We start from the raw sequence: 26,612 nt of genomic DNA on the forward strand, positions 1-26,612 counted from the left end.
AGGAAATTCCAATTGCCTCGTTAATAATGGGATTGGCTTCGTGGGTATGAGGCGCACAACATGAGTTTGATTCTCACACGTCATTGAGTGTAAACAATTTCGTGTTTTGGCCACTTATCTATTAGGGTTATTCCACATCGGTTGTGGAAGGAGGCTAGTGGTCGGTTTATAAATGTGAGGAAAAATCTCATCTTTTGAGCTAGCTTTTAAGATAGGAGATGCCCAAGACCACCCAACATTATCCAAGTCCCGACTCGCATCTTACCTAGGCTATGAAGTCAATTGGTTATCGCAGATTTCCCAGTGTTTCCACATTGGGAAGTCAAAAAGGGTGATGTGTAGTCGATCTATACATAGTCTCAATAGGGTAGATTTTCCTTTTATTGTTCTTGCATTTGATAGATTGAAGGACAAATGCAAATCCTTCTCAAGATTAAGTCTCTAACAAGGACTAGCACAACAGAGGGGAAAAAAAAAATCATCTTCTTTGATGTTACTTAAAGTCCGAGATTGCTCTATCTCTCTACCGGTCTACCCCCTTCATGTGCAAGCACATGAGAAATAGTGGAAATTCATGATTGCCTCGCTTCATTAAATAAACAAGAAACAAAAGGGTCTCTCAGCCTGATCAAAAGTAATCGAAATATAATGTAAATGAAGAATAAACTATTGCATTGGGAAGCCAAAAAAAAAACCTACCCCTTGGTGATCCCTAACCTAAAACACAGTAAACAAACATACTTAGACTCTTTCATTACTTGGGTCATGCAAATTAATATTACAAACCTCGTATTTTCCTAAGGACGTTTACTAGGATTTGGTTTCTAGCGACTCGTGTCTGACCAAAACTTGTCCCACCAAAATTTTTTAAGCGAAGGCATTGTATTTAAGTCTAACGACGGTGGAGAAAACCTTCTTTACTGGATATCATACGTGTATGGAGATTCGGTTAACATAGTTAATTTGTGAAAATTAATGGTATCGAGGAAATTTTTTTTACTGTGTCAACAAAGTGTGAGAATTAGGCCTTACAATAAACGAGTCAAGGCTAGTCTATAATGGAGGAGTCCATCAGTCATGGTTTAGGGTTTCTATGCTTCCTAGTCCAACTTTTGTGCCATTGTTTTCTTGGAAGTAGAAAACAATTAGGAAGTGAGGACAAGAATTGGCACAAACGTCTGGTGAAACTCAAGCTTGATTACGACATCCATGTGGCACCCAATATTGACCTTCGAGATAGGTATGTCGGACAACACGATCCTCAGCTATAGCTTCCTAAGTGAAAAGTCAGATGGCACGAACGGTGAATATAGTTGATAATATATTTGCAAAATAATTTCAACATTTTGTTAACGCGTGTGACGGAGACACTTGATAAACGTTCAAATCTAGAAATTTTCAGAGCGTCATCTTTCTCGTATTATGCACACTCTGTGGGATTTTTTAAAATGAAGACATTTCTTTATCGAAGTCGACCAACTTAGTGCGCCAATCGAAAACTCTTGTCAACAAGATCCTTAGATTAGAAGGGCTACCGTAGTTACGGTCGCATTTCTTCTAGATAGCACAAAATCGACGCGCGAAGCTTCGCTGGTCAAGAGCCTCTCGCAAAAATACCGAACGCAACGATACAAAGCTAGCACATGTTAATAATTCTTTTGGGGAATAGGGAAGTAGGTGCGTGTGTACATGGAACCAGTTTGACAAATGGACAATCCCCAGGACTTACACCTTTGAATTATTACACTATCGAGAACAAACACGACCGCACCCTCTAGTCAAAACCTCAAATTCCGGGGAGAATCATGGCACTCAACACGTCAAAGAAGAACATCCAAAGCAAGAACACAGCCGTGCACGCTCCCTCGAACCTCGATCCATCTTGAATTCTTTTCTCGATTACCATAATCATAGTTGACTCGGACAAGGACTTGAGAATCCGTATTCTTAACACCACCATTGTTAGAGAAATGGCTTGTCCATTGACGATGGGGAGGGGTTGCTTTTCGAAGTTTGCGATCGAGTAGAGACTATCTCACATATGCTTTTCCCACTTGCCCAAGTTGAGCAAGCTTATGAGTAATTCCCACGATTTCCAATCACCGCCCTGAATGGTCCCGTCCGACCGACGGTGGAGATTGCACGACGAGAAAAGTAACTTCGGCGACAGTTACATCACGTATCAAGTGTCACTGATTTCTATCGACGTGATCTCTTGTTCAAAAGCAAATTTTCTTGCATGACATATTACATGTAATATAAGAGATATTTTCGAAAATGACATTTGTAATAAGTGGCTGCACTCGAAGAAAGTTTCCTTGAAAATTGAAGTGATGTGATGGATATAAATCGTGAATGGTTTTGAACTTTTTACAAGGATCTGCTCCAGCGAAATGGAAGTTTGAGAAGATTTTTAAAATTTTGAGTAGACGGACAGCGAGTTTTTTCTTCCTCTTGTAATTATTCCACAGCAATAGCACAATCAACATTCAATCAATCGAGACTTCTGAAAAGTAGCAAGTTGGTAGCGATTGAGTCACCAACCAGATGGAAAACTGAGCCGAATGAACCCAAAATGGTAATTCTCTTCTTCTGTCTTCTTTATTTGGACTTTAGGAATTTCATATTATAGAAGTGTACGTGTGGGGGTATTAGGTGAAAAAAAACTCCGCATCGAAGATGTCATGAAATATTGAGTAATTGATATATCTTAGTTGAATTATAGTTTATTGCCTTAAATTTTTGAATGAAAGTCAATCCAGCTGCAATATTGATCCAGGCTTATGCTGTGCCCATCTAGCAATGTGATATTAGAGTCAACCGTGTATGGCATCCTCTTGCTTTCTACCAAGCTTGTAGCCGAAGGAGATGGAGGCGGAGTATGAAAGGTAGGTGTTACCGTCACCAACATCTGCCGAATTTGATCGAGCCAAGGTGGAGATTCTCAAGCCTGAGATAAAATTGGCGCCGGAAGAATCGGCGAAGGTAGAATCTAGGCCAAAGTCTTTGTGGTTGCACGAGAAAAGAGAAGCATGGAGATAGATGCAGTCGAAGTGATGAAAGAGAAGGCATTTCGTGGCCAAATGCGGAAAGGAGCTATGAGATTGCCGTCACTTTCATGTAAGCTCTCTCTCACCGCGACTCTGTAATTCTCTCACCTTTTGCCCCATGTAACGCGGGAGAGAGAGAGAAGCTGCCTTTGACTTGCTTTACCATCGAATCTGTCTATTTCCTGCCTTGAACCTGGAGATTCATGGGATTCCCAATTTGACCCTTTTGATGCTCAATAAGACCATAATCTCATCAATAGGTATGCGATTCTGCTGGTAAAGAAATTGAAGGGTGGGGGACGCTAGTATCATACGTGCGGGGTTTGACTTACGCACTCTGCGAATAAGCAGAGCAAAATTCAGAAAGAGCTGAGTTAGATATAGGATAGACTATTTGGTGTCATTGTGTTAAAACCGGACCACAATCCAAATCCGAACAAAAAAACTTTGTGCATTTTGGATTGGATTCGAGATTCTATTTAGGTAATGGAAAAAAACCCTTTCTTTTTGCCTGTTCGAGTTGTATCTATTTGGTTTAGTTCATAACCTAAACTGAACCACCGAAACCTACTATCCTACGGACTTACGGGTACGGCTTAACTTTGTCTCGGGCCCTAAATTGAGAATCCCTTCATGCTTCTTCTTGTCTGCTTTGTTGCAATCCTATGAAATCCTTCATGAGAATGGGAAAATTATCCAAAAAATTCTAAACATATAAGGTGCGTTTGGTGGACTGGATGTAACTCCGGATAGAATAAAAATTATCCCATCTAGTGTTTGGAAGAATACTGGATTCGGATATGTTCGGATATAAGCCTGATAAAAAAATTCCACCTAGGAGGTGGGATAAAGCTGGATAAGATATCTAATATATAAGCAAATGAAAAAAAAAGAAAAAAGAGAAGACGCTTCCTCTTCTCCATTCGACATTGTCCTCTTTGCACCTCTCAATCAATCTCTCTTCTCGACGTTGGCTCACCACCACCGCCCTCAAGGAGAATTTTTTGATGATCTCCAAAGAGGGAGTTCATACTCTTCTTTGCTTTCAAGGCCAAGGAGATCGCTCTCTTTCTTCTCTACTTGAAGCCAATACTCTCCCATCGATCAATTGACCGAAGCACCTCACTGATAAGGAGTGAAAACTCTCCAGCCTACGAAAAAACGTAATCAACTCGTTCGGAATGCCTTAGCACATCGTTTCCTCTCTCGAGCAGAAGAAAGCTCACTAACGCTTGGAACAACTAAAACAAGCGAGCTAAAAAAAGAGGCTGGATTTCTCTTTTCATGTTGATCGTCAATGCCATCGCTGCACATCCTCTTTGATTTGATTGTATTAGGCAAGTGAGATTTTCAAAGATCTTCAAAGATTTTTATCCTATCTTGAATTGCACCAAACATGTGATAAGATTTTCCACAATTCGAAAGATATTTGCAGAATTTCTAATCCAATCTTATCCTAACCTATCCCAATCCAATTTAGTCATAAGTCTAATAAAAAAAAAATCAGTCAGAAGCCTTTAATTTTGTCAATTGAATCCTAAACATTTTTATGTTTTGTCAATTGAGTTCATGCGGTCAATTTTGATCGAAAATTATTGATGTGGACGCCAACCGTCCGACGTGGCACAATGTACGCCGATGTAGATAATATTTAATTATATTTTAGTATTTTTTTGAATTTTTATTGATTGTTTTCTTTTATTTTTCTTTTTTTTCCTTTTTCCCTTTCTTTCATTTTTTTTTTCCTTTGTGTGGCCGATGAGGGTTGTCGGGCCCTCGCTAGCCATAGGCGAGGGTCGAGACGCCGCCACAATTGACAAGGTTGGCATCGCCAACGGCCGAAGAGGGCTCAATGACCCTCAACCGGTGGGTGGCGAGAGCCCCGCGACCCGCGCCGATGACATGGGAAAAAAAAGGAAAAAAAAAATAAAAAAATCAATAAAACGATCGAAATATTGCACATTTTTTATTCGGGTAATAGAAATAAAAAAAACAACAATCCTTCCGTCCCACTCTCTCTTTCTCTACTTTTGCTCCCCGGTGGTTTAGTTGTTGCGGCCGTCGCTACGCTGCAAGGTCGTCGAATTTTTGCCTCACGTTCTCTTCTGCAAGATGCGAATGGTGGAGGCGTATGGGACAGTGGCATGGAGGGCTTCGAGAGTGAGGAGATGGGGAAGAGTGAAGTGTGGGAAGTGGTGGAATCTACCATTATAGGCGGATGAATCAGTTTGAGCAGGGACCGAAGAGATATTGAAATTGAATACCCAAACGAAATGGTCGCAGTTCGGTTCGAAGAAAACACCCCATCGGCTCGGTTTAGGATTGCAGAAAACATAAGCATTGTCTAATTTTATTTTTTTTTGGGTGGGATAGTGCATTGTCTCATTGAAATTATGGTTCCGTGTCTTGGCTGTAAAATTCAATAATGCTCAATGAATATTGAGCAATATATCCAGATTTCGTTCCTCAAAATCTTGCTGCCTAATATTGCCTTATCGGAGACCAGATCGGGCCCCTATTTGGGCCGATGAAGTTCGGACCGATTTCTCTCGAAATACTATTTGCCAATCTTGGAGCGTCTGTGCATGGTAATTGAATGATTTGAAAAACATTTATCGCTTTTGACGTTTGAAACTATTAATCAATGAAAGAAATCGTCTTTATCCATAATAATTTATGTTTAAACTTCTTTGTAGACGATGGAAATATATTTCGTTCATTCAACTTTACAAGCGATTCAAACGATCATTTTTAGAAAAAAAAAATACTTTTCGGATTAATCAATATTCGCAAAACAACTGAAGCCATTATGTCTTGCCGGATTTTTTTTTTTTTTTTGGGGGACAAAAAAACGCATAACTTTCATTAAAACTTCGAACAAGCAACACCATAGAGCTCACAATCATAACAAAGCAATGAACAAAGTAGACGAGGAGGTCTGATAAGCCCATTGGGGCCGAGGGAATCCATTCGCTGGGCCTTTACCACCCAATTGGCAGACTCCAGTAAGATGGGCCCATGTTACTGTAGTCTCCACCGCTGTTTGTACAGACCATGGGCTTTCCTTTTGGCCCAGAATGAATCGCACGCTTAATAAGCTATCTGACTCTATCTCCCCGCTCAGATCAACTAACGTACTCTGCACATCGCTTCGCTTCGCTTTCTGAGATCTTGTTTTGCTTCGAGAACACCATTCCCTCACGCAGCGCTAGGGTTTCGGCGACTAAGGCTGATGGAGTGTGGAATATCTTCTCAAAATCGGATATGAGGAGCCCCGTTGTGCTCGCGAAGCAGGCCTGCTGCTGCGGCTTCTCTCGGTTCGCTACACCAAGCCACGTCTACATTTACTTTCAAGCCTTCCTTCTCCGGTGGAATCCAACGCTTCTGTTTTGCGGTTTTCTTTACGCTTCGACCATTCCACCTTTCGTACAATTCACACATACCGTACTGTGCATGAGGGATTTGGTTCGTGATTCTAGAATACGGCGGCGTTTCTAGCCTTCAGAATATTTGCGAACAATGATTCGGGCAAGGGGCGCTTGAGGAGAGGTTCTTCGCTAGCCATCTGTCCATTCTTGAAATATTTGTGGGTGAGGTGTCCCGTTTCAGCCGAGTGTCTGACTACACTCTGCCTGACCATTTGCACAATAATAGGAGGTGTTCGGGAGTTTTCGGGGCTCGATGGCACAACGGGCAAAGAGGATCAGTAGCAATCTTTCTCCTATAGAGGATGCACGACAATTATTCTGTTCAAGAAATAGATTTTTAGCTAGAAATAGATTTTTTTAATTCTATTTTTTTAATAAGTTTTTGAGCAAAAAAAAAAAAATGCATTTGTTAACGACATAAAATATTTCTGATCCTAAAACAAAAGTTCGTTTTACAACAGTTATAAAAATTATTTACTATTTAAAAATAATAAATAAAAATTTATTTTTTACTTCGACGGCGGCGGTGATTGTGGCGACCGGCAAAGGTCGGCGGTGGTCGGTGATAGCCGACGATGATTGCGGCAACCGGCAGAAAGCGGCGACGGGTGGCGGCAGTAGAGCCGGCGACGTGCCACCGAGGACAGTGATTGGTGACGGCGAAGGTTGGTGGTGGGCGGTAGCAACCGACGGAGGTCGGCCGCGGTGGGTGGCAGCGGTAGGTGGTGAGGCTGGGTGCAATGGCGAGTGGTGGTCGGCGGTGGGTGACCGAGAGTAATGGTTGGCGCGGCGAAGGTTGACAAGTGGTTGGGGGCAGCCGGCTGTGGTTGAGGCTGCCGACGGAGGTCGGCGGCGGCCAACAATGGTTGAGGCGGCTAGTGGAGGGTGGCGGTGGGCGGTGGTTGGCGGCAAGCAATGGACGATGGCGACTGGCGGTGGGCTCCATTGCATCTCTCCCCATTAGTAAGCTCTGCCATCCCCAGGACGGACAGTGTCCCTCCCCCTGCCTGGCAAAACTGTCCTCGTGGGAAGCACACTCCTTCTACAAACTCACTATGCAGCCAGATCTTAAAAGGATCATGTCTTACCGGATCAAATGGGGAAATATTTGAAGTTAACGCTTCCCAAGGTCCTTAGGACAGAAGATGAACTTCATGAGGCCCATTAGGACTGCTAGCCCAACCTCTGCTTGAGGGCTGGAGGCGAGGAAACTCACCTTAATCCCATGCAAAAAATGATTACTTAATTCGAAGTCCACGCTCGAGACCAAATGGTGCTACCTCACTTTTATTGGATAACTTAGATTTTGTTTGTCTTGTGAAAACTAGATAATATAAAAAAAAATATATTTTTAAAAAATAATCGCTTATAAAATAAAATGAATGAAAAATATTTTTCATCATTCATGAAAATGCTTAAACATAAATTGTTACGGACAATAAAAAATTTTATTATGAAATTATTAATTTAGAAGATAAAAGCAATTATTTTTTGAAAAATATTTTTAAAAATATTATTTTTTGTGAAATAAATGAAGCTTTATTTCAAGTTTAGCCCATCGTTTGGTACGTCGGTTTTGTAAATGATTTCGGCAATGCACTTGAACATTCTTGGCGATATGAGATGGATCCACACGCCTTCCGGAAGAAGTTTGACGGTGGAGATAGAGAGAGAGAAAGTGAGGGAGAGATCAACGGTGGAGATGGCGATGAGACAAGTAAAAAAAGTCGGGGCATTAGTGGGCTCAGACCGGACTGGCCCATCAAGCAGACAAAGACCAGTCGGCAGTCGCAGGATCGACATCACCGACGCATCCACGCCCGGCGCGTGCACCGCGAATTCCAATTTAAAACCCACGCGCGCGGTGTCGCAGCTTCATCATCAATGAGCGCTCGCTCGGTCCACAACCCCCACCCCCAAAATCCAAAATCGGACCTTTTCTTGATAAATCCCATATTAAAAATCGATCGGCGAGGAATAAAGTTTTAATCTTTTTTTTGCCCAATCCTTTTTCTGGAGGCTGAACATCAAGCATCGCTAAGGTAGGTGGTGCGGTATTTTGTATTCCCAGTCGCGCTGTTTTTGCGCTTTCGTTCCGTATTGCTGCCGCCTTTGGTTGACTCGAAGTCTTTGCTCACGGAGCAGCTTTGGATTCGACGCGATCCATCACGGCCCCATCCGCTTCGCTGCCTCCCGAGGTACGCCGATCGCGTCTACTGCTGCTGCGAGTTTAATTCCGATGAAACGTGACGAATTGTTCGTTCTTCTGTAATTTTGAAGGTGGGATTTGTTTTGGGGAGGTTTGTTGAGTGCTCGTCGACTGTTCTTGTATTTGTTTTTTCGTTTTTCTCGTTAAAGGGGTTTTTCTGATTTCTCGGATGGTCTGATTTGACTTCTCATTGTATTGGGTGTGTGTTGATTGCTGGAAGATCTGCTCGGGTGTTGCAAAGAAGCTGGGTTTGATTTGGTTCTGGAATGGTTGTTGGGCAAATCATTGGAGAAACGTGGAATTACGTGAATCTGACTCTTCGAACTTGTCTGAGGCAGAAACCGAGTCTTCACGTGTCCTCTTTGGTTAGATTTGCTAGGCTGATTGATGTAATCACATTCTTTGCTGCTTCTGATGATCTGAGTGTTGCTTATCGCGGTATTTGACCATTCTTTTCTCTAATCATTGGTTAGTGTGCATTGTCAGTGACAAGAATGGGACTTTGTTATTTGTCCGAGGCATTTGTTCTTAGTTGTTATCCTTGGCGTGGTTGTTGAGGCATGTGGTGGTCTTGTTGGTTCTTGGTAGTCTCCATAAGCTCTGATTTGCAGGTTGTTGAGGGAATCACTGATGGGTTTCTGAAAGTGTCAATCAGCACAAATGCTAGATATGAACATTTTAATGAAAAAGTCAAACCTCTGGCCATCCTTATAGGGGTGATTGTTTGGGACACAGAAATGGATGGATTATTCTGGAACATAGTTAGCATTTGCAAGTTGATGACATGAGCAAGGCGATGTCATATCTGGTCACATACGATGGTATTCAGAGATGTTCTCGAGGAATTTGTTATTTATGCTCTTGGAGTGTGAGTCGATTGTCTGATAGGAGGATGTCTGAGAGTGTAGAAGCAGCAAGCATATATCATTGGAATGATATCCATGTTCGATGTTCAGTTGCTTCTCCTTTTGTTTAGCTTCATAGATTTTTTCTTTCTTAAAATTCTTGATAATGCCAATGGTTTACCGCTTTGCAGGCTTCACTCTTGCTGTTTTGGACCATCGTGTTCCCTATAGGTTTCTTCTCATTTATCAGAAGAAATTTCCAATTTGATTTTCGACAATCTTGGTAGTGTGGATCTACTCCATGATTTGCCAGATTTCATTGTCCACCACCAGGAACTAGAACATTTTTTGGGAAGCATCAAGATGGGCGCTATTTGCTGCTGTCCACGCACGGATGATATTGAAGAGTATACTTATCCTAGCAATTCTATATATGGACATTGCTTATGCTTAAGATTTTTCTTCCACCAGCTATTTACCGGGGTAGGCTTACACCAAACATATCAGAAGCTTTTATACTTTATAGTTATCAGAGAATTTCAGTATGTGTCCTCTGGCTGTTGTTAGTTTCGGTGCGGGAAAGTCCTTTTTGCTCTTACGACCTTCCCCGTGAAATTTATTTTTCTCAAAGTGACTTGCATGGGGTGGTATGTGGAACTTGACCAGATTCACATGGAGTTGGAGATAGGTCTTGCAATTCTCAATAATACGTCGCAATCCATTTTAATCCATATTTGGAATGGGGTTCTGTCATAATTAATCTACAGTTTGGAGATTTTAGTTCCCATAGTTCTAAACTTCTTTCGAGTACAATAACAGCACCTACCTTTTGTTATTTTGTCTCCCAATACAGTACAGTGCCGTGTTCCAGAGACCTCAAGGACGGTCTATGACTGCCACGGCTCCGGTCTCCACTTCTTTGGCTTCATCAGGGATCACTGGGGCATTACCAGACAATTCTGCGACCGACATTCACCTTGCAAATCCCAGACCTGCTCCATATGAGGTTGAGCAGAGATATTCCCGCTTGCCACGTGATGGCTTGGTGTCTAGGCGAGAGAAGTCCATGACCCATTTCCAAGAAGAGTCGCAACCGCTCAGAATAAACGTGAGCAGTTCTGGTACAGAGTCGGTGGAGTTTGAGAAGAAATGGAGTAGTGCCGATCCGGAAGAAGAGACTAAAGCTGGCCAATTAGAACCTATGGAGAAGTTGTCAACAAACAAATCTGCGAAGGGATTAAATCCGACTCAACTTTCTTCAGAAGATGAAGACATCTGTCCCACATGTCTTGAAGGTAATGTAATATGGTAATCTGGATTGGGGATTTTCCATGGTGTAAACTGCTTATGAGTTATTGTGCATGCTTTCACATCATGCATTGTCGTTGGTAGTTGTGATGGAAAAACTGTTGCAGCTGTTTTTGCATAACATTTGCAATTGCTGCTGGTTTCTGCAGAATATACTCCCGAAAATCCTAAAATTACAGCACAATGTTCGCACCATTATCATCTTGGTTGTATTTATGAATGGATGGAAAGAAGCGATAGTTGTCCTATTTGTGGCAAGGTATGCACCATTCTCATCCCAGTTATCACAAATGGCGACACCTTTTTCTTCGTCCATCCTTTATATAATAATAGGAGAAATAGGAGACAAGTTCGCATTACTCACTCCTAAGCTTTGGAAACATGTGAGTATGAAATGGATGTTCATTTGAATTGGATGAGCACGTAAAGTCTCCTGTCTCCTGTCTTTCTTTTTTCTTTTGTTTTTTAAGGTCCTACATATGTGATCAATGCATGGTTCGAAAACAGTTGCCTATTCTTGCATTTCAGTAATGAAATTGGGTTCCTGTTTCTCCTAGGCATGTGTGGAGAGCTTAGATTTGAGTAACCCCTAGGAAAGTATCACTGTCATCGGCTTCATCTTTGCTTGTTACTTTTCGTGAGACGCTTCGTTTGCTCTATCAAGTTTATTATCTCACCACTTTACATTCTTGAATCTCAGGAAATGGAGTTTTGTGAAAGCCCTTAGCGCCATATCATGCACATAGCCATTGGTTATAACAAAGAGAAAAATATACACAGATTATTTGGGTGTGCGTTCTGTAAATAAAGGCTCTCTTGCTCTGTACGAAATGGGCTGTGGGGAGGAAACGGTGGTCTCTGGATTGTACATTGCATCTCATTTCTGATATGATGCTCTCTCTGTCTCTCTCTTCTTTAATCATGTATCGGTCTGCCGATTTAAACTGATGCCGAATCGAACAAAGAACTGTTATGGGATCATCCGAGGACTCGGTAATGGCGATGGCGATTTTCCATCTGACGTTGAGATTGTAAAGCATTAAGTAGGAAGTTACCTAAAGAAGCAAGAAACACAGATCGTTTGTGGCTGTTGAGCAATACCCTCTCTCTCACTCTTAAGTGCTGTTTAATATGATGTGGTTTGGTGCAATGACATTGATGTACAAACTTTGGGAGTGACTGTGAAAGGATACCAGAAAATGCAAGAGTACTGGACAGAGACTACAGAATCACAAAACAGTGCCCAATGCAACCCTTTCGGATGGATGGCAGTTCGTCCGCCCGCATCTTTCGATCCCTCAGAAAGCGATACGTAGGCGCGTGACTGCGCGAACCGACTATTTATACTGCGTTTCGACAAGCTCGATACGGGATAAAGTAAGGAATTTAGGGAACTGGGAATTAGGATATGGAAGATCGTATTTAATCGAGTCCGGTATTTGGCAGGTCATTTTTCCTACACCTACGTGCCATTGCAGTCGGGGTCTGAAGTTTGTCACGCATAACGATATATTCTCATCGTTCACGGAAATATTTAGTCTCATGCTCGAGCCGTGCGGCTTAGCACAAGAGCGACCCAGTCAAGAGTATATCATAAGCTCCATTTCAATTTTTTTTATTTTAATGTTATTTTCTAGTTTATTTGAGAATCTCTGAGATCTCCGCCCACTGATCTCAGCCTAACCAGATCTTGGTTTTTTGTTTTTTTTTTTTTTTTTTTTGTGGTGGTGGTTTGGGAGGAGAACAATCCAAAAATGATTCTACCATCACCCAAAGTGAGTCGACTCGACTCGACTCGACTCAGACTCGAGTAGCTATAGCTCGCGCTGAGCTGAGGGGCAGGCCTCGTGGCGGGTGCTTTTTCTTTTGTCGTCCTCTGCTGCTCGTGCGAGAGCCCAACTTGCCACTCTTCCACTCGTTATTCTGCAGCATATCTTTTATTAAAAGCAAACAAAAACAAAAACAAAAATTCCCCACAAGACACGTCCACGACAATACCACCTGGGTCGAAGTTATGCCTGGTTCAATGTATTTTTATTACAGGAAACGCAATTTAAAATTTCCTTTTTATGCATTGGTAGGATAATCAATCTTGAATTTGAAATCGTAATAAAAAGTACATTAAGTTTAGCTAAATTTTTTTTTATCATATCAAATCCAGCTAATTAACAGCCCATATTTTTTTTTTTTTGGGGTCGAAACAGCCCATGATTTGGGGCAGAGGTCCTTTAGCCTGCGCTTGACCTGTTTTTGAAATATCCGTCTACGTCCCCCATCTTCGACGGCTCGGGTTCTCGGCTCGGCTCTCCCTTTTATGTACACGCTCGGCACTCGGGTGCATACTCTCTCTCTCTCTCTTACTCTCAGTCTCGTTAGTGGCAGATTCATGGATTCGCTTTTCTGAAGACGCCTTATCATCTCTCGCTCCGACTGGCATTTTGGATCCGCATCAGGTTCGGCGCTTTGATCTCTAGTTCCATCACTCGATTCGCTGTCGTGGAATCATGGGAAATGGATGGTTTTTTTTTTTATCTTTTTTCCTTTTCGATGTCGGCGTCTTTATCCTTTGAGGTGCATTCTCGTTTAGATCGCTCAGTCTCAATTTTGGGGAAGATCAAGATCCTCTTGTCTGTTGAACTAAGTCGATTCCAGACTGATTATAGTCCTAAGATTGGGTAATCAATGACAGGGTCGACGTGCTCGCCACCTTTACTGCGCTTCAATCTGTGCCGTCTGTGTATGTTACTAGCTCTTTAAGATTTTCCAGTTGCATCTTTCTTGACCCTTTGGTGTTTTCGCTGGTGTCGCCTGATTTACTTTATTTTTCTCCGTACCGAGGAGTCACGTTCTAGATTTTGTCTAAAGGGTGCGGACTATATGGACTTGTGGGGAGGTTTTCAAGTTCTTTAGAATGCAATTGATCTGATGTTCGTCTTTGTCGTTTCGGTTAAACTGATTGAATTCGGATCAGATGGACACGGACAGCAAATTCTTCAATGTGGGCGTCTTGCTTGTGGCCACTCTTATTGTGGCCAAGCTAATCTCGGCATTGCTAATTCCAAAGCCCAGAAGGCGCCTCCCTCCTGTTATTAGTTCATGGCCAGTGATTGGCGGGCTACTCCGGTTCATGAAGGGTCCGATTGTGATGCTACGGGCTGAGTACCCCAAGCTCGGGAGTGTTTTCACTCTTAATCTGTTGAACAAGAAAATAACCTTCTTTATCGGCCCCGAGGTTTCTGCACACTTCTTCAAGGCTCCCGAGTCTGATTTGAGCCAGCAAGAAGTGTACCAGTTCAACGTGCCGACCTTCGGACCTGGAGTTGTATTTGATGTCGATTACACCATCAGGCAAGAGCAGTTTCGGTTTTTCACCGAGGCTCTGAGGATTAATAAGCTTAAGGGGTATGTCGATCAGATGGTTTTGGAAGCAGAGGTGAGCTGTTAGTTGAAAGTTGCTGATTTATTTGTTACATCCCTTGATTCATATGAGATAGGATTGCCTAAACTCATCTCACCGGTTATGCTTTAAAATTTTGAGGCATCGATCTTCAGCGCGTGTGAAAATGAATAGATCTTGAACTTGTCAGGTAACGGCTGTTAGCTCCAAGTAAATTATTTTCAGATTGACAGACTGATGAAATTTTTTTACAGTACCTCTAGAGCTATCTGGATGTAAGTAGTTAAGCCAAAGGACTGTTCATACTCTATGTCAAGGTTAGTTTGAGCTAAATGGTTTATAGTACGGGGGAACACACCACCATAAATGTGTTAACAGCCATAGATCATCCCCGTTTACTTCCTTTAGAATAATAGCAAGAAAGTATGAAGAGGCAAGTATTGTAACAACAAGTACATCATGCCTTTAACTGTTTGCTCCCATCGATACACATTCTTATAGGTTTGACCCTCTCGCCTTTATTATTTGAAGCTTTACGTTACCCTCTTGCTTAGTATTTAAAACTCTGCAGGACTACTTCTCAAAATGGGGAGATAGTGGTGAGGTGGACCTAAAGCATGAGCTTGAGCATTTGACCATATTGACAGCGAGCAGATGTCTTTTGGGTCGAGAGGTTCGTGAGAAGCTCTTTGACGATGTGTCAGAGCTATTCCATGACCTTGACAATGGAATGCTACCAATCAGTGTCGTCTTCCCCTACCTGCCCATCCCAGCTCACCGTCGTCGTGATCAGGCTCGGAAGAAGCTCTCTCAGATTTTTGCAAGCATCATTTCTTCACGCAAATGTGCTGGCAAATCAGAAGAAGACATGTTGCAGTGCTTCATTGACTCAAAGTACAAAAATGGTCGCCCGACAACTGAGTCCGAGGTCACTGGCCTGCTTATCGCTGCTCTCTTTGCAGGGCAGCACACAAGTTCTATCACTTCTATCTGGACTGGGGCCTACCTCCTCACCAATAAGAAGTGCCTCTCTGCTGTCTTTGATGAACAGAAGCACCTGATGGAGAAGCATGGGAACAATGTTGATCACGATGTTCTGTCTGAAATGGATGTCCTGTATCGGAGCATCAAGGAAGCACTGAGACTTCACCCGCCTCTAATTATGCTGCTCCGAAGCTCGCACAGTGATTTCAGTGTCAAAACACGGGATGGCAAGGAGTATGACATCCCAAAGGGCCACATTGTGGCTACTTCGCCTGCTTTTGCCAATAGACTTTCGCACGTTTATCAGGATCCAGACAAGTATGATCCAGACAGATTTGCGGTGGGGAGAGAAGAAGACAAGGCGGCCGGCGCATTCTCTTATATTTCTTTTGGAGGCGGTAGGCATGGGTGCCTCGGTGAACCATTCGCCTACTTGCAAATCAAAGCAATATGGACTCACCTGTTGAGAAACTTCGAGCTGGAGTTGGTGTCACCTTTCCCGGAGATCGACTGGAATGCTATGGTGGTGGGTGTCAAGGGAAAAGTTATGGTGAGGTACAAGCGCCGGCAGCTCTCTGTGTAGAAGAGAGAGGCTTTGGTCGTCATTATCTTCTTTCATTCCCCTCTAGAGACAAGCCTTGCTCCTTCTTAAGCTTCTGGTGTTTCTGTTTGCGTTGAAAGTAGGGATCTTTAGCTTCAGCTTGTTTGCGACTACTGTAGCTTCAGACCAGAGCTCATCGTGTTTCAGTTGATAGTTTGCTCAAGCTAGGGTTTGCTGCGTCATGTGTTAATTACTTTTCAGAGAAACGTAACTTTTTCATCAACTTGGCATCGTTATTTATCCCCTGGAAACATCCAGAAATCAAAATCGGACGTAGTTCTACTGCCCTACCATGTTAATGAGCAGTGGAAGAGCTGGAAAACGTGGAGTTTTGCACTTAGCCCATTTGCCCTGAATCAGTTTCAATTGCATGCCTTAAAGCCTCATTTTAAGGAGAAAGCATTCAGTGGTCTCAAACTACCACGTCATAAGCATGCGTGGCATATATTATCTTACTCAGATTCATTAAAACGTGACGTGTCCAAGTGATATGAAAATTGAAAGATGGAAAATTAAAGATCTTGCAGTTTTATCAGCAAGAACAGCTATCTCTTTCTCTTCATTTCAAATTTCACTCCAACCACCTCATGCCTCTCTCTCTTTATCTCACAAAATCCGACGATCACTATTGAATGCTCTCTCTCGGCTGTTGGAAAACGATGGAGGCTTGGTGAAGTGAGAGTCAAAGCGCTCGATGTTTCCTCTGAAGAAGAGGCCGGGGGAGAGAGGGACGACGAAATGTCTGCAGGGAACTTTTGGTACATACAGTCAAATTCGGCATTGGAAAGTGTCCAAGATGCATGCTAGAACATATCTAAGGTGTGCAGGTGCTAAATATGCCCCCCATCATTCAAGAGCTACTTCAGCATTGTTTGAAAAAACACTAAACTGAGAATAATAATAAGAATTTCAACTAAAGAAACACTAAACCGAGTTCGAAAAAACGGTAGGCTTAATCTCTGCTCATTCAAAATTGCAAACAATGTCACAACATGTGGAACAAAAACATAGCATATTAAGAAGGCAACTGTATATCCCAAAAGTTTCTTGGGAACATTTCGCCTTCCCTCTCTCTCTCTCTCTCTGACGACGACCTCTTCTTCAGGGGGAAGCTCATGCCATCGAGCCCTCCGACACGGACTCCACCAAGCCTCCATCGTTTTCCAAAAGCTGAGAGAGAGTGTCCGGCGATCATTGTAATGGAGAGAGAGAGAGAGCTTAATTAATGAGGAGACATATGACAACTATTATTATTAACAAGCCTGCAAAATTTCTTGTTTTTCATCAATCTTCATATCACTTGAACACGTGTCACTTTTAATTGAATCTGAGTAGCATTATGTAATATGTATGCCACGTATGCTTATGACATGGCGGTTTGAAACCACTTAATATTTTCTCCATTTGAAATCACTGAATATTTTCTCTATTTTAACGATCATATGAATCAAGTGAATACCCACGGCTGTAGAGGTAGCACAAAACTGACGATATAGGTGAACCAGACATAATGTCGGCCGATGTGTTCTTTCGTGTTTTCGAGGACCCTTGTCGGAGGATGCATCTCAATAAAGTGCAAGAGAAACCCTATCACACGCCGCAGGCGAGTGCATGGAATGCATGATAAGCTGATCTAAAGTGACCTCAACAAGTTACGAACCAGGCTTCGACCAAGAAAAAAGTTACGAACCAGGCTTCCCGGAGGACATGCCCCATAGGCTCCAAAGGCCCCCAGTAAGTCTCAACATTCACACTTTGTGCCTGATGCATTAGGTCACGCTCAAGACTTGCTCGACGCATTCAGGTTCATACCAGATCCTCCACGTCATCATGTACATGATAGATTAGCATTTGGGCTAAGCAAGGATATGCAAATTTCCACCAATCTGAGTTTGGGGTATTTTACAACTCAATAAAGAACCATAGGATCTCTCCTTTTCTTGTCAATGAAGCCTATCCAGAAACCATGAACCTTGGATAGCAGATGATAGAACCATCGACCATCCTCACAAAATCAAAGCATGCAGTTCAGCTTTTCGATGATTGCTTTCTATGAAAGGACGGAGTAAATCACGTCCGGTGCAAAACCCAACTCCCAACTGATCCTCAGCGCATTATAAATGCCAAATCCACTTACCAATTACGTGAAAGAAATCCTACAAATATCCAGACGCGCCACCTTCCTGTGGCTGAGAAGAAAATCAGCTGATGATAGCATGCAGAACCCTCGCTATGCAAACACCTACAGCCGACCCGAACACAGACATGCCTACCAGTTTGAATTCTCAACAGCAACGTAAGATAACATGCATGATATCAATGGAACCTCGCAAGCTCGCCTGAATTTATAGTCAATTAGACTTTTAAAAAGCTTGACCACATTGCCACACTGCCAGAAGCTTCATCGGCTATAAAATTGGGAATGAGATCCACACTACTCAGGTAGGTTGATCAAGACAAAAGTACAGACAAGTACATTCTGAACTAAAAAAACAAGTGTAATCCAGTTCAATTATTCCAAAAAGATGCTAACCAGAACTGGCAGCAAAGATCCAGTATCCAAAATTGTAATGCAAATCGAACAGGTCTAATTGCAAGATAAAATGAAACCCGAAAAGGCAAGACACTCGTCTTATTTTTGCTTGCTAGAAGAACAAAAAGAATAAGCATGCATTTCAGCAGTAACAACAGCCTTCAACATACAGTCACAATCAGCATTTCTCAACCAATCAGTAACTTATTCTCCTCCAAGAAGCTGTAAGTAGGCACCTCCAAATTGTATGGCGCCGGTCCCTTGCGAATCCTGCCAGAAATGTCATAGTGTGAACCATGGCACGGGCAAAACCAACCACCAAAATCACCAGCATTTGGCAATGGGATACACCCCAAATGAGTACAAACTCCAACTACAATAAGCCACTCCGGATTCTTAACTCTTGCAGAGTCCTCTTGCGGGTCACGGAGGGAAGCCAAATCAACAGTGTTGGCCAGCTGAATGTCATCTTCAGTACGGCGCCTGATGAACACTGGCTTACCACGCCATTTAACAGTAACAGTCGTCCCAGGCTCAATGCTGGATAAGTCAACCTCGAGGGAAGCAAGGGCAAGGACATCCTTACTAGCTGACATACTCAGGACAAACTTGAGGACCAAAAGACGGATCAAGGATGCATAGACGAACCTACCACCTGACAAAACAAAGTATGCAAAAGCACGCTTGCTAGGATCACCGGGTGGATATCGCTCATGATTATACTCATCGTATACAATCTTTGATGTTGGGTTCTTCACAGCTGCCACAGTTGCTGGAAGGTCTGGGACCATACCCATATCATGTGTTGGTGTCAAGGCCTCAGAAGAAAATCCTGAGACAGCAAAAATCCCACTTCTAACACCAGTGTCAAGACAAAAGATATAGACATTTGAAAAAAGTTCTCTTAGTACTTTTTCATCACAGACCATCCCTACAACAACGGAAGAATCTTAATAGGGAATGTTATAATGAAGGAGGAGTAATCTTGAACACAGGAATTGTCATCGAGTGCTACTCTATAGCCGATTATGGAGAACCCTAGAATTCGAAGACACTGGTTCCCCAGATCAACCTAGAAAGCATGTCTCGTTTGTTTGCCCACTTAAACACATTCTTAGCAATCATGAACACGATTAAGGGTAGCATACAATCAGGCATTCATCACTATTTCATCGAGGAAAAACTATCATGTGCAACGACATAAGTCGCGCGCTAACCAAGTAAAGCTAATATCATCAAAATCCTTCACGCAAAAGGAAATGCAACCTAAATTCGTGAAGCTAGAGCCCAAGGTATGCAGATGCGCAAGATGTCAGAACTCAAAGTTTAGCTAGACTCAACAAATGGAACCCGCTGCAACAAAATATTAACCCCTATCCAACCAGATCTCCCAATCGAGTTGCTATGTGACAACCCAAACTTTACTTAGCGATTAAATTAATTAAGTAAATGATTGTCATTTTCCATTTAGAAACTTAACAATGGTTAAGAGGACAAAGAATCAATTCAAGTCGAAATGGTTGATGTCTTGCATGAGATTGCATCATGAAGGATAGGGCTTATTTGCATGCAAGAACATAGCTTGAGGACACATGTATGTGCATGAGGTTGCTGTGTGGATGAACATTATTCTCAGGGATCATGATTAAAACTTCACCCTGTAAGTAGATTCTTGGGAAGAAGAAAAAGACAAAAAGACCAAGAGAGAGAGAATCATTGGGAAGAATATTGAAAGAATATGAATAGTTTACGTAAGTCGTTCACCCCTCTCTAGTGTTTTGAGTAAACCGTATGTCATGTTCTCCATGTAAATTGGACCATCTATGTCACTACGTGTTCATTGCGCACGATATTGACTATGAACTATGTTGAAGGAATGCCATTATGTGTATTGGCCCTTGGCTGTCATCTATCTGCAGTCGGAACTAAATGTTAGGTGGAACAAAGTGCTATGCTGTAAGAGCCACCTCTTGAACCTTGGGTACATGCAAAGTGCTAAACCATGGGAGCCACTTCGAGAACCCGTGGATCCCACCTCAATAATTTTACTAGTGCGACCACCTGTGAATATTGATGGGATTAGCTACTATTTGGTATAGCGTCATTCACGTCTGTCTGATTCACTATCATTAGCATTTGTGATACCACAGACTCACCCATGGTGTTTCAAGGGCGTAGGAGATCAAGGTTCTAGGATAAGGAGAGTGCAGCGAAGCTGCATGATCTTAGGGCATTACAATTACGATATCAAAGCCAAGAGAATTTTGGGATCTTACACGCTATGCTCACAAAGCTACATTTCGGAATATCGAGTGAGCAATAAAAGAGAGTCACTCATCAAACGAAGACAGTCTATAATCTAGACCATTGTCCAGGCAGAATGACTTGAAAACATAATTAAGAGAAGAAAAGATATGAGAGAGAGAGAAGAAAGGAACTAGGAACTTATATGAGAAAAGTAGCAAAATAATCTTGTAAAGATCCTTAAATTTCCTTCTTTGTCAAGAATCAGTCCTCTAGGTAGGCCGTTTTGAAAAACATTTGAATTAATTCTTCACAACAGAATATGCAGTTACTACCCAAATGTAGGTAAATGACAACAGCGGTATATTACACATTAGTCTGAAATCATATTCAAATACACATGGATTTTATTGCTCATTGAAGTGAGAAATTTCAAATTATTTAGAAACTACAAGTTATATGCCGTTTATGTAGATCCTCAAGAATTGTATGTGGCAGGTCTAGGGGCATCGAGAGTACTTGAAATGCGGTATCTACAACAGTGAAATAAAAAGACTTTGATGTTCAGTCATTTGATAACTTTTCACAGCTGCAGCAACACTTCAGCCGCAACATCTCACACCAACCTTTGAGAAGCTCCTCCACCCAATTTAAGGTGTTACAACTCCCAAACATGAGTTACCAAACATATAAGACAACAAAGCACGAGGTAAAAACAGAAAATTTGCAACATAGCTACGACAACACCAAAGAATTTTTTATTTGCTTTCAAGTAGCTCGAAGAATGCCAAAACCATGAACCTAATTATTCTATAGGTTTGCAGAACTGTGCACCGCATCTTTTCACCAAAATCTCCACCTTAACTTGTGCAGTCACGAGGGGACGCAATAAGACTTTTAAATCCAAAAGCCCTAACACTATGCCCATCCAATGCTAAATATCACAAAATGTGCCTAAGATGTAACATTCAGATTGTAGACATGTGCAAGATGACTCGCTCACTAACCCTGAGAGCTTAGAATGTACTAGCCCATCCAAGGAGTAAAAAATGGATGACGGGACAAGGGTACATCTGCATATACACAAAGCGAGTCACCTCTATTTTTTTCCTCCCATCACTAGAAAAAAACCATAAATTTGATTTCAACATATCCTAACACCTGAAACATGTTGCTAAGAAAAATAAAAGATCTCATGGCCTTTCCACCGCAATGCAGAGGCATATGAGGAGCAATACCAACTGCTGAGACCCTTGACTATTGCTCTAAATTCCCACCGTAAGCCCCTCCCATTGGGCTTATTGATCTCCTCACAACTCTCCTACTCCATAGAACACATCAATTTCAATCTTCATCAGATTCTCAAATTGCCTTCGCCGGATGGACCAGTAAGAGCCTAGGCATGAGCACAGCTCAAAGGATCCATATACACTAATTAAAACTGCTGGTCTACCAATTAATTCCCCAACTCATGGTAGACCGAGCCCAGTGCTAACCTGACCACCCCGATTCTCAAAGAAACAGTCAAGCTTCCCAACTTTAGAATTCCATAGCTTGGGAGATGGACCGAGCTCGAATCAAGCAGAAGGAAGCAAAAAAAATCTAAATCTTGCGCCTTAATTGGGGGATTATAAGCAATCTGACCTCTGGTAGGAAACCGGAACTGCGGAGGCAGAGAAGGCGAGGGGTTTTGGGACGGTTCGGATCTGGACGATAGGTCATGGCTTCGAGAGAGAAAGGCAGCTGCTGGAGATGACTGCGAAGTCCCCCAGGATAGAGAAGAAAGCCTCCTCCCTGCAATTCTCAGCATTCTTCGTCTTGGTCCTCGTCTCCTTCTTCTCTGTTTGTTGCGTTCTGAATGATTTGATAGGGCTTGGGGAGGATCTTCTTATTCTTCCTCTCCTATGGCAAATAGTTCTGTCGTGAGGACTGGCAAGGGATGTGAAATTAAAGGTTTGTTTGAGTTAAGCATATCAACGAGTGCCGTCTTAGCTCAGCCGGTAGAGCGCATGGCTTTTAACCATGTGGTCGTGGGTTCGATTCCCACAGACGGCGGTAATTTTGTCGAATTAATCATTTTTGGCGAGATGTTGCATTATATGTGATTTCAACTCGTCCTCATAATTGTCAATATTCAACTCGATTTGATTAATTAAGCAAATCTATAATATAGTGAATCATAAGCTTATTTATCAATTCATCACCGGATTTACTGTTTCGATATATCAATTTATTTACCTACGATTTTAAGTTAGTTTTACCTTAATTCACAATAATAAAAATGCATATTTCTAAACGCCAAAAAGAAGTATCTTTGTCATTGCCTTGCTAAGCATGTTTGGTAGAAGATCTCTTTTGTGGCTTTCCTTCTTCGTCCCGTGAACAGTTCATCGTACGATGACTAAGAGCAACCATTCGCATACATACCTAATTTTTTTTATCATTACTTGTTGCTTCACAATCGAGAGCAACTGCCCGCAACTCGTTGCATTAAATTCCTTGATCGTGACATTAGATAACGACCGAGAGCACCTATCTGCATCTCATGATAAGTTTCTTGGATTAGAACGTTGTATAACGACCAAGAGCAACTGTTGGCATTTTAAGGTAATCTTTTTGGAATAGACAATTACGTAATGAATGGAAATGCTGCTTAAATTTCCTAAACCATTGATTGCTATTTTTGGAGAAGTATATCTTGCTTTAACAAGCATGTTTGGTGAAAGATATCTTCTATGACTATCCTTGTTTGTTTCTTGAACAATTTGTTGTACAACTGTCAAGAGCAACCGTTCGCATACATAGTTAATTTTTGGTCGTTACTCATTATTTCATTATCAAGAGCAACTGCATGCAACAAGTTGCATTAAATTTATCGATCGTGGCATTATATAACGATCAAGAGCAACTATCTTCATTTCATAGTTAACTTTATTAGATTCGAAGGTTATGTAACGGCCAAGAGCAACCGTTTGCATTTTAATGTAACTTTTTTAAATATATCAGTATGTAGCGAACAGAAATGTAATTTAAACTTTCTAAACCGTTCATTGCTATTTTTGGACAAATTCATTGTATTATTGGTGAGAGACTAGCGACGCAATACGTCGAATTTTTTAATCAGTTGTTTATATAATAACAAGAGCACCTCTTCGGTGAATTAGATTGATGATTGGCATAGTATAACGGTCTAGAGATTTTCAACGCAAAATGGTGCGAGAAATTATTCAAAATAAGCGGGTGACCCTTGAAACTTCTGAGAACCTTTCTTGACTACCCTAGAACTTTATGGAGGGCAATATGGAAAAGGTACAAAGCATCTTTTCAAAGTATTGTTAGGAGGTAAAATGGGAAATATACTTGTATTCTAGAGACTTTTCAACGGTCTCCATTGTTAAATTGAGTTGGAGATTAACCGTTTTAATCAAAAGCGTTCTTGTACAAACAAGGATCTGCTCCATTTCATTTGTATTCATTCAGAAATACATTCACTAGTTTCAAGTTTGTCCTTGTACGTGTTGTGAGTAAAATTAACTTGGGAAGACATTCACCTCAATGGATTTGCTGCTATATTCTTTTTCCTTTTTTTTGTTAATTTCATGAAAAAATCCAAACTAGTACACATGTGATAAATTTATCTCAAATTATTTTTTTGACCGCGAAAGACCTTAAACCGATACACTTGTGACAAATCTACCATTCGTTAACTTCCATCAAATTTCGCTGTTAAATTTGCTGATATGGACGACACATGTGACTTGGTACGGTGACGTAGACTAAGGCTCTGTTTGGCGGTGATTCTATTCCCAAAAAATGATTCCGATCAAAATCACTTTTTTTTTATTTTGTTCCGTGGATGATTTTTTGAGAATCAAAATGCGTTTGGTAACTATTTAAAATTTTTGTTCCTGGAACGTAAACGCATTTGGTAGCTGTATAAAATTTCCTTTCCCAATTTGTCATTCAAATCAAATAATTATATAATTACATTTGATGGCAAAGAATAGGAAAAATAATCAAATAGTGACTATGGAGCACAAAAAAAAAAAAAAAGCAACAAAATTTGAAAATAATCAAATAGTGATTATGGAGCAAAAAAAAAAAAGCAACAAAATTTCCGTTCCCAATTCGTTTGTCGATTTGTCATGAGTATGCAGCCGTTTATATTATTTGAAAAGTAATTCGTATTACATTTATAGAAGTTGTCTAAATCATTTGTTTGTTATTATTTCTTGTGACTTTTAGATTGATTACCAAAAAAAAAAAAAAGCTCCTCATTGTGCAACTGTATATAGTTTTGCTCTCTTGTAATTACACATCGTACAAGCTTATAAGACCCGCAACTCAACTACATTGATTTTTTTTTCACCCGACTCGACAAATTTTTTGTGCAGCTAAAAAAATGGAGAAAAAAATGGGGATTTAGTTTGCGACGCGGAGGGTTGGGTCCAGTCTTTAATAATAAAAAAAGATAAAAGTTGAAAAAACATAATAGAAAATAAAGAATACAAACTTGATTAGAATAAAAATTAAAATAGCTAAAAAAAAAAAAACATGCGTATTAGAGCTCCCTTAATATAAAAAATAAATTAGATTTAAAATTTTTCTAAAAACTAATTTCTTAAATTTAAATTTAAATTTAAATTGAATTTAACAATAGGCTTAAAATTTTACAAAAAAAAATAATTTTTTTTACAAAAGGGAAGGGGAAGAATCTGGTGACGAGAATTTTTTTTCAGAATTTTAGCTTTTTTCAATCTTAATTTTTATAAATTATTTATAAATTATTAAATTAAAAATATAAATATTTTTTATTTCCCCCATTTCTTAAATTTTTAATTTTTTTATTAAATTTACCTTAAATAAAATTTTTAATTTAATAAAATTATTTTTTAGCAATTTTTAAAATTGAATTTTATTTTATTTTAATTTATGTAAAGTTGAAAATCCACGTGGACTTTTTTTTTATTTTAAATTATACCATTTTATATTAAAATTTTAATTATAAGTATGAGGGATGGGTCATAAGTATATCGAGCAAAAAAGTGATCCCCAAAAGTGTTCCAAAACACCACAATCATCTTTTTTTTGCTTCTGAAAAATGGTCCAAAAGTGTTTCCGGGACTAGAATCAAAATTATTCTTTTTTCCATTACCAAACATGTTTCTGATCTCTTTTTTTTTTTTTTCTGGGAACAGAAACAAAAGATCAGAATCACCGCCAAATAGAGCCTAAGTCTATGTGGAAATTCCATAAGGTTAATACCATAAAAAATTACAAACCGATACACTTGTGACAATTTTACCCAAAACTGGTACATCAGTAATAAATTTATCCCAATATGATGTATAAGTGATGAATTTACCCTAAACAAAATTTTTTTATCATAAAAAATCTCAAATTTATACACCCGTGAGAAATTTACCCGAAACTGATTTTTTTGTCATCAAAAATCCCAAACTTCCTCTCTTTCATTTTTGTTGGATCTCTCAACCATAACCTTCTATTCGCATATCTGGTTGCTTTGCTCGTTATTGGTCTATGCCAAACTTGGTATCCTGTTTCTATGTCTCGGCCTAACATGATTTACTACTTGTCTTCAAATCTCTTTGCATGCTTAGGTATTGCTCATGCTATGTTGGTCAATCATGTGAGTTCGTGTCCTCGCAAGCATTGGTCTTTCCGACCTTGAATAGTACTAGTGTCAAAACTATAACATGGAGTTTGCACGTGAATGGCATGGTTGACACGTATATCACATGCTTGATGAAATGCCAGAACTAAATTCACTTTTGCTTGTAACTGATTTTGGGTTTACTTTGAGTGCCTACATGTCTTATGAGAGTTACTTTATTTGCTTGGACATAGAACTCAAAAAATACGTAGTAACTTATTTACCTTTTGTCGAACTTGATCATCCCATTGTTGCTAGTTATCTATGAGAGGTTTTTACAAACTAATTGGTTTTTTGGTTGTTCTATTGCATATGCCTAACGATTTACAATTGTACTTA

At 40.6% G+C, this 26,612-nt stretch overlaps 3 protein-coding genes and 1 non-coding gene across 12 annotated transcripts; 3 read left to right on the plus strand and 1 right to left on the minus strand.

The window, feature by feature from the left end:
* The first annotated feature begins 8,335 nt into the window (after nt 1–8,335).
* On the plus strand, nt 8,336–11,748 carry LOC115753230 (E3 ubiquitin-protein ligase At3g02290-like). 7 transcript variants are annotated; one of them, XM_048281132.1, is made up of 7 exons: nt 8,336–8,676; nt 8,837–8,992; nt 9,724–9,763; nt 9,846–10,015; nt 10,386–10,827; nt 10,990–11,099; nt 11,541–11,748. In XM_048281132.1, the coding sequence occupies exons 2-7, from the start codon at nt 8,954–8,956 to the stop codon at nt 11,565–11,567; spliced, it is 828 nt and encodes a 275-aa protein (XP_048137089.1). In that variant the 5' UTR covers nt 8,336–8,676; nt 8,837–8,953; the 3' UTR covers nt 11,568–11,748. The 7 variants fall into 7 exon arrangements, with proteins under 7 accessions (XP_048137089.1, XP_048137090.1, XP_048137091.1 ...); XM_048281133.1 differs by having other exon boundaries at nt 8,908–8,992; XM_048281134.1 differs by lacking the exon at nt 8,837–8,992 and having other exon boundaries at nt 8,341–8,676.
* A 1,428-nt stretch (nt 11,749–13,176) lies between these two features.
* Nucleotides 13,177–16,045, plus strand: LOC115753200 (obtusifoliol 14-alpha demethylase). Of its 3 annotated transcripts, XR_007198884.1 has the most exons (4): nt 13,177–13,293; nt 13,788–14,273; nt 14,809–15,903; nt 15,955–16,045. XR_007198884.1 is itself a non-coding variant. In XM_030691720.2 (3 exons), the coding sequence occupies exons 2-3, from the start codon at nt 13,812–13,814 to the stop codon at nt 15,802–15,804; spliced, it is 1,458 nt and encodes a 485-aa protein (XP_030547580.1). In that variant the 5' UTR covers nt 13,177–13,293; nt 13,788–13,811; the 3' UTR covers nt 15,805–16,045. The 3 variants fall into 3 exon arrangements, 2 of the variants coding, with proteins under 2 accessions (XP_030547580.1, XP_030547582.1); XM_030691720.2 differs by having other exon boundaries at nt 14,809–16,045; XM_030691722.2 differs by lacking the exon at nt 13,177–13,293 and adding an exon at nt 13,414–13,706 and having other exon boundaries at nt 14,809–16,045.
* Nucleotides 16,046–18,307: 2,262 nt separating this feature from the next.
* LOC115753225 (cytochrome b-c1 complex subunit Rieske-4, mitochondrial-like) lies at nt 18,308–22,515 on the minus strand. The gene is made up of 2 exons (XM_030691747.2): nt 22,244–22,515; nt 18,308–19,187 (listed from the first exon to the last, which is right to left on the minus strand). The coding sequence occupies exons 1-2, from the start codon at nt 22,407–22,409 to the stop codon at nt 18,544–18,546; spliced, it is 810 nt and encodes a 269-aa protein (XP_030547607.1). The 5' UTR covers nt 22,410–22,515; the 3' UTR covers nt 18,308–18,543.
* Nucleotides 22,516–22,581: 66 nt separating this feature from the next.
* TRNAK-UUU lies at nt 22,582–22,654 on the plus strand. The gene has a single exon. It is a non-coding gene; the product is annotated as a tRNA-Lys (tRNA).
* Nucleotides 22,655–26,612: the final 3,958 nt, after the last annotated feature.

The sequence above is a fragment of the Rhodamnia argentea genome, chromosome 6 (genome assembly GCF_020921035.1).
Source record: "Rhodamnia argentea isolate NSW1041297 chromosome 6, ASM2092103v1, whole genome shotgun sequence".
NCBI lineage: Eukaryota > Viridiplantae > Streptophyta > Magnoliopsida > Myrtales > Myrtaceae > Rhodamnia > Rhodamnia argentea.

Excerpts from the sequence above, each read along its gene's own strand:
- LOC115753230 (XM_048281132.1), top strand. The coding sequence starts at position 8,954 with ATGGTTGTTGGGCAAATCATTGGAGAAACGTGGAATTAC. Across the intron at positions 10,828-10,989 it reads CTGTCCCACATGTCTTGAAG|AATATACTCCCGAAAATCCT; the intron begins GTAATGTAATAT and ends TGGTTTCTGCAG. Across the intron at positions 11,100-11,540 it reads GTTGTCCTATTTGTGGCAAG|GAAATGGAGTTTTGTGAAAG; the intron begins GTATGCACCATT and ends CTTGAATCTCAG.
- LOC115753200 (XM_030691720.2), top strand. The coding sequence starts at position 13,812 with ATGGACACGGACAGCAAATTCTTCAATGTGGGCGTCTTGCTTGTGGCC. Across the intron at positions 14,274-14,808 it reads AGATGGTTTTGGAAGCAGAG|GACTACTTCTCAAAATGGGG; the intron begins GTGAGCTGTTAG and ends AAAACTCTGCAG.
- LOC115753225 (XM_030691747.2), bottom strand. The coding sequence starts at position 22,409 with ATGCTGAGAATTGCAGGGAGGAGGCTTTCTTCTCTATCCTGGGGGACT. Across the intron at positions 19,188-22,243 it reads GTTCCGGTTTCCTACCAGAG|GATTTTCTTCTGAGGCCTTG; the intron begins GTCAGATTGCTT and ends TTGCTGTCTCAG.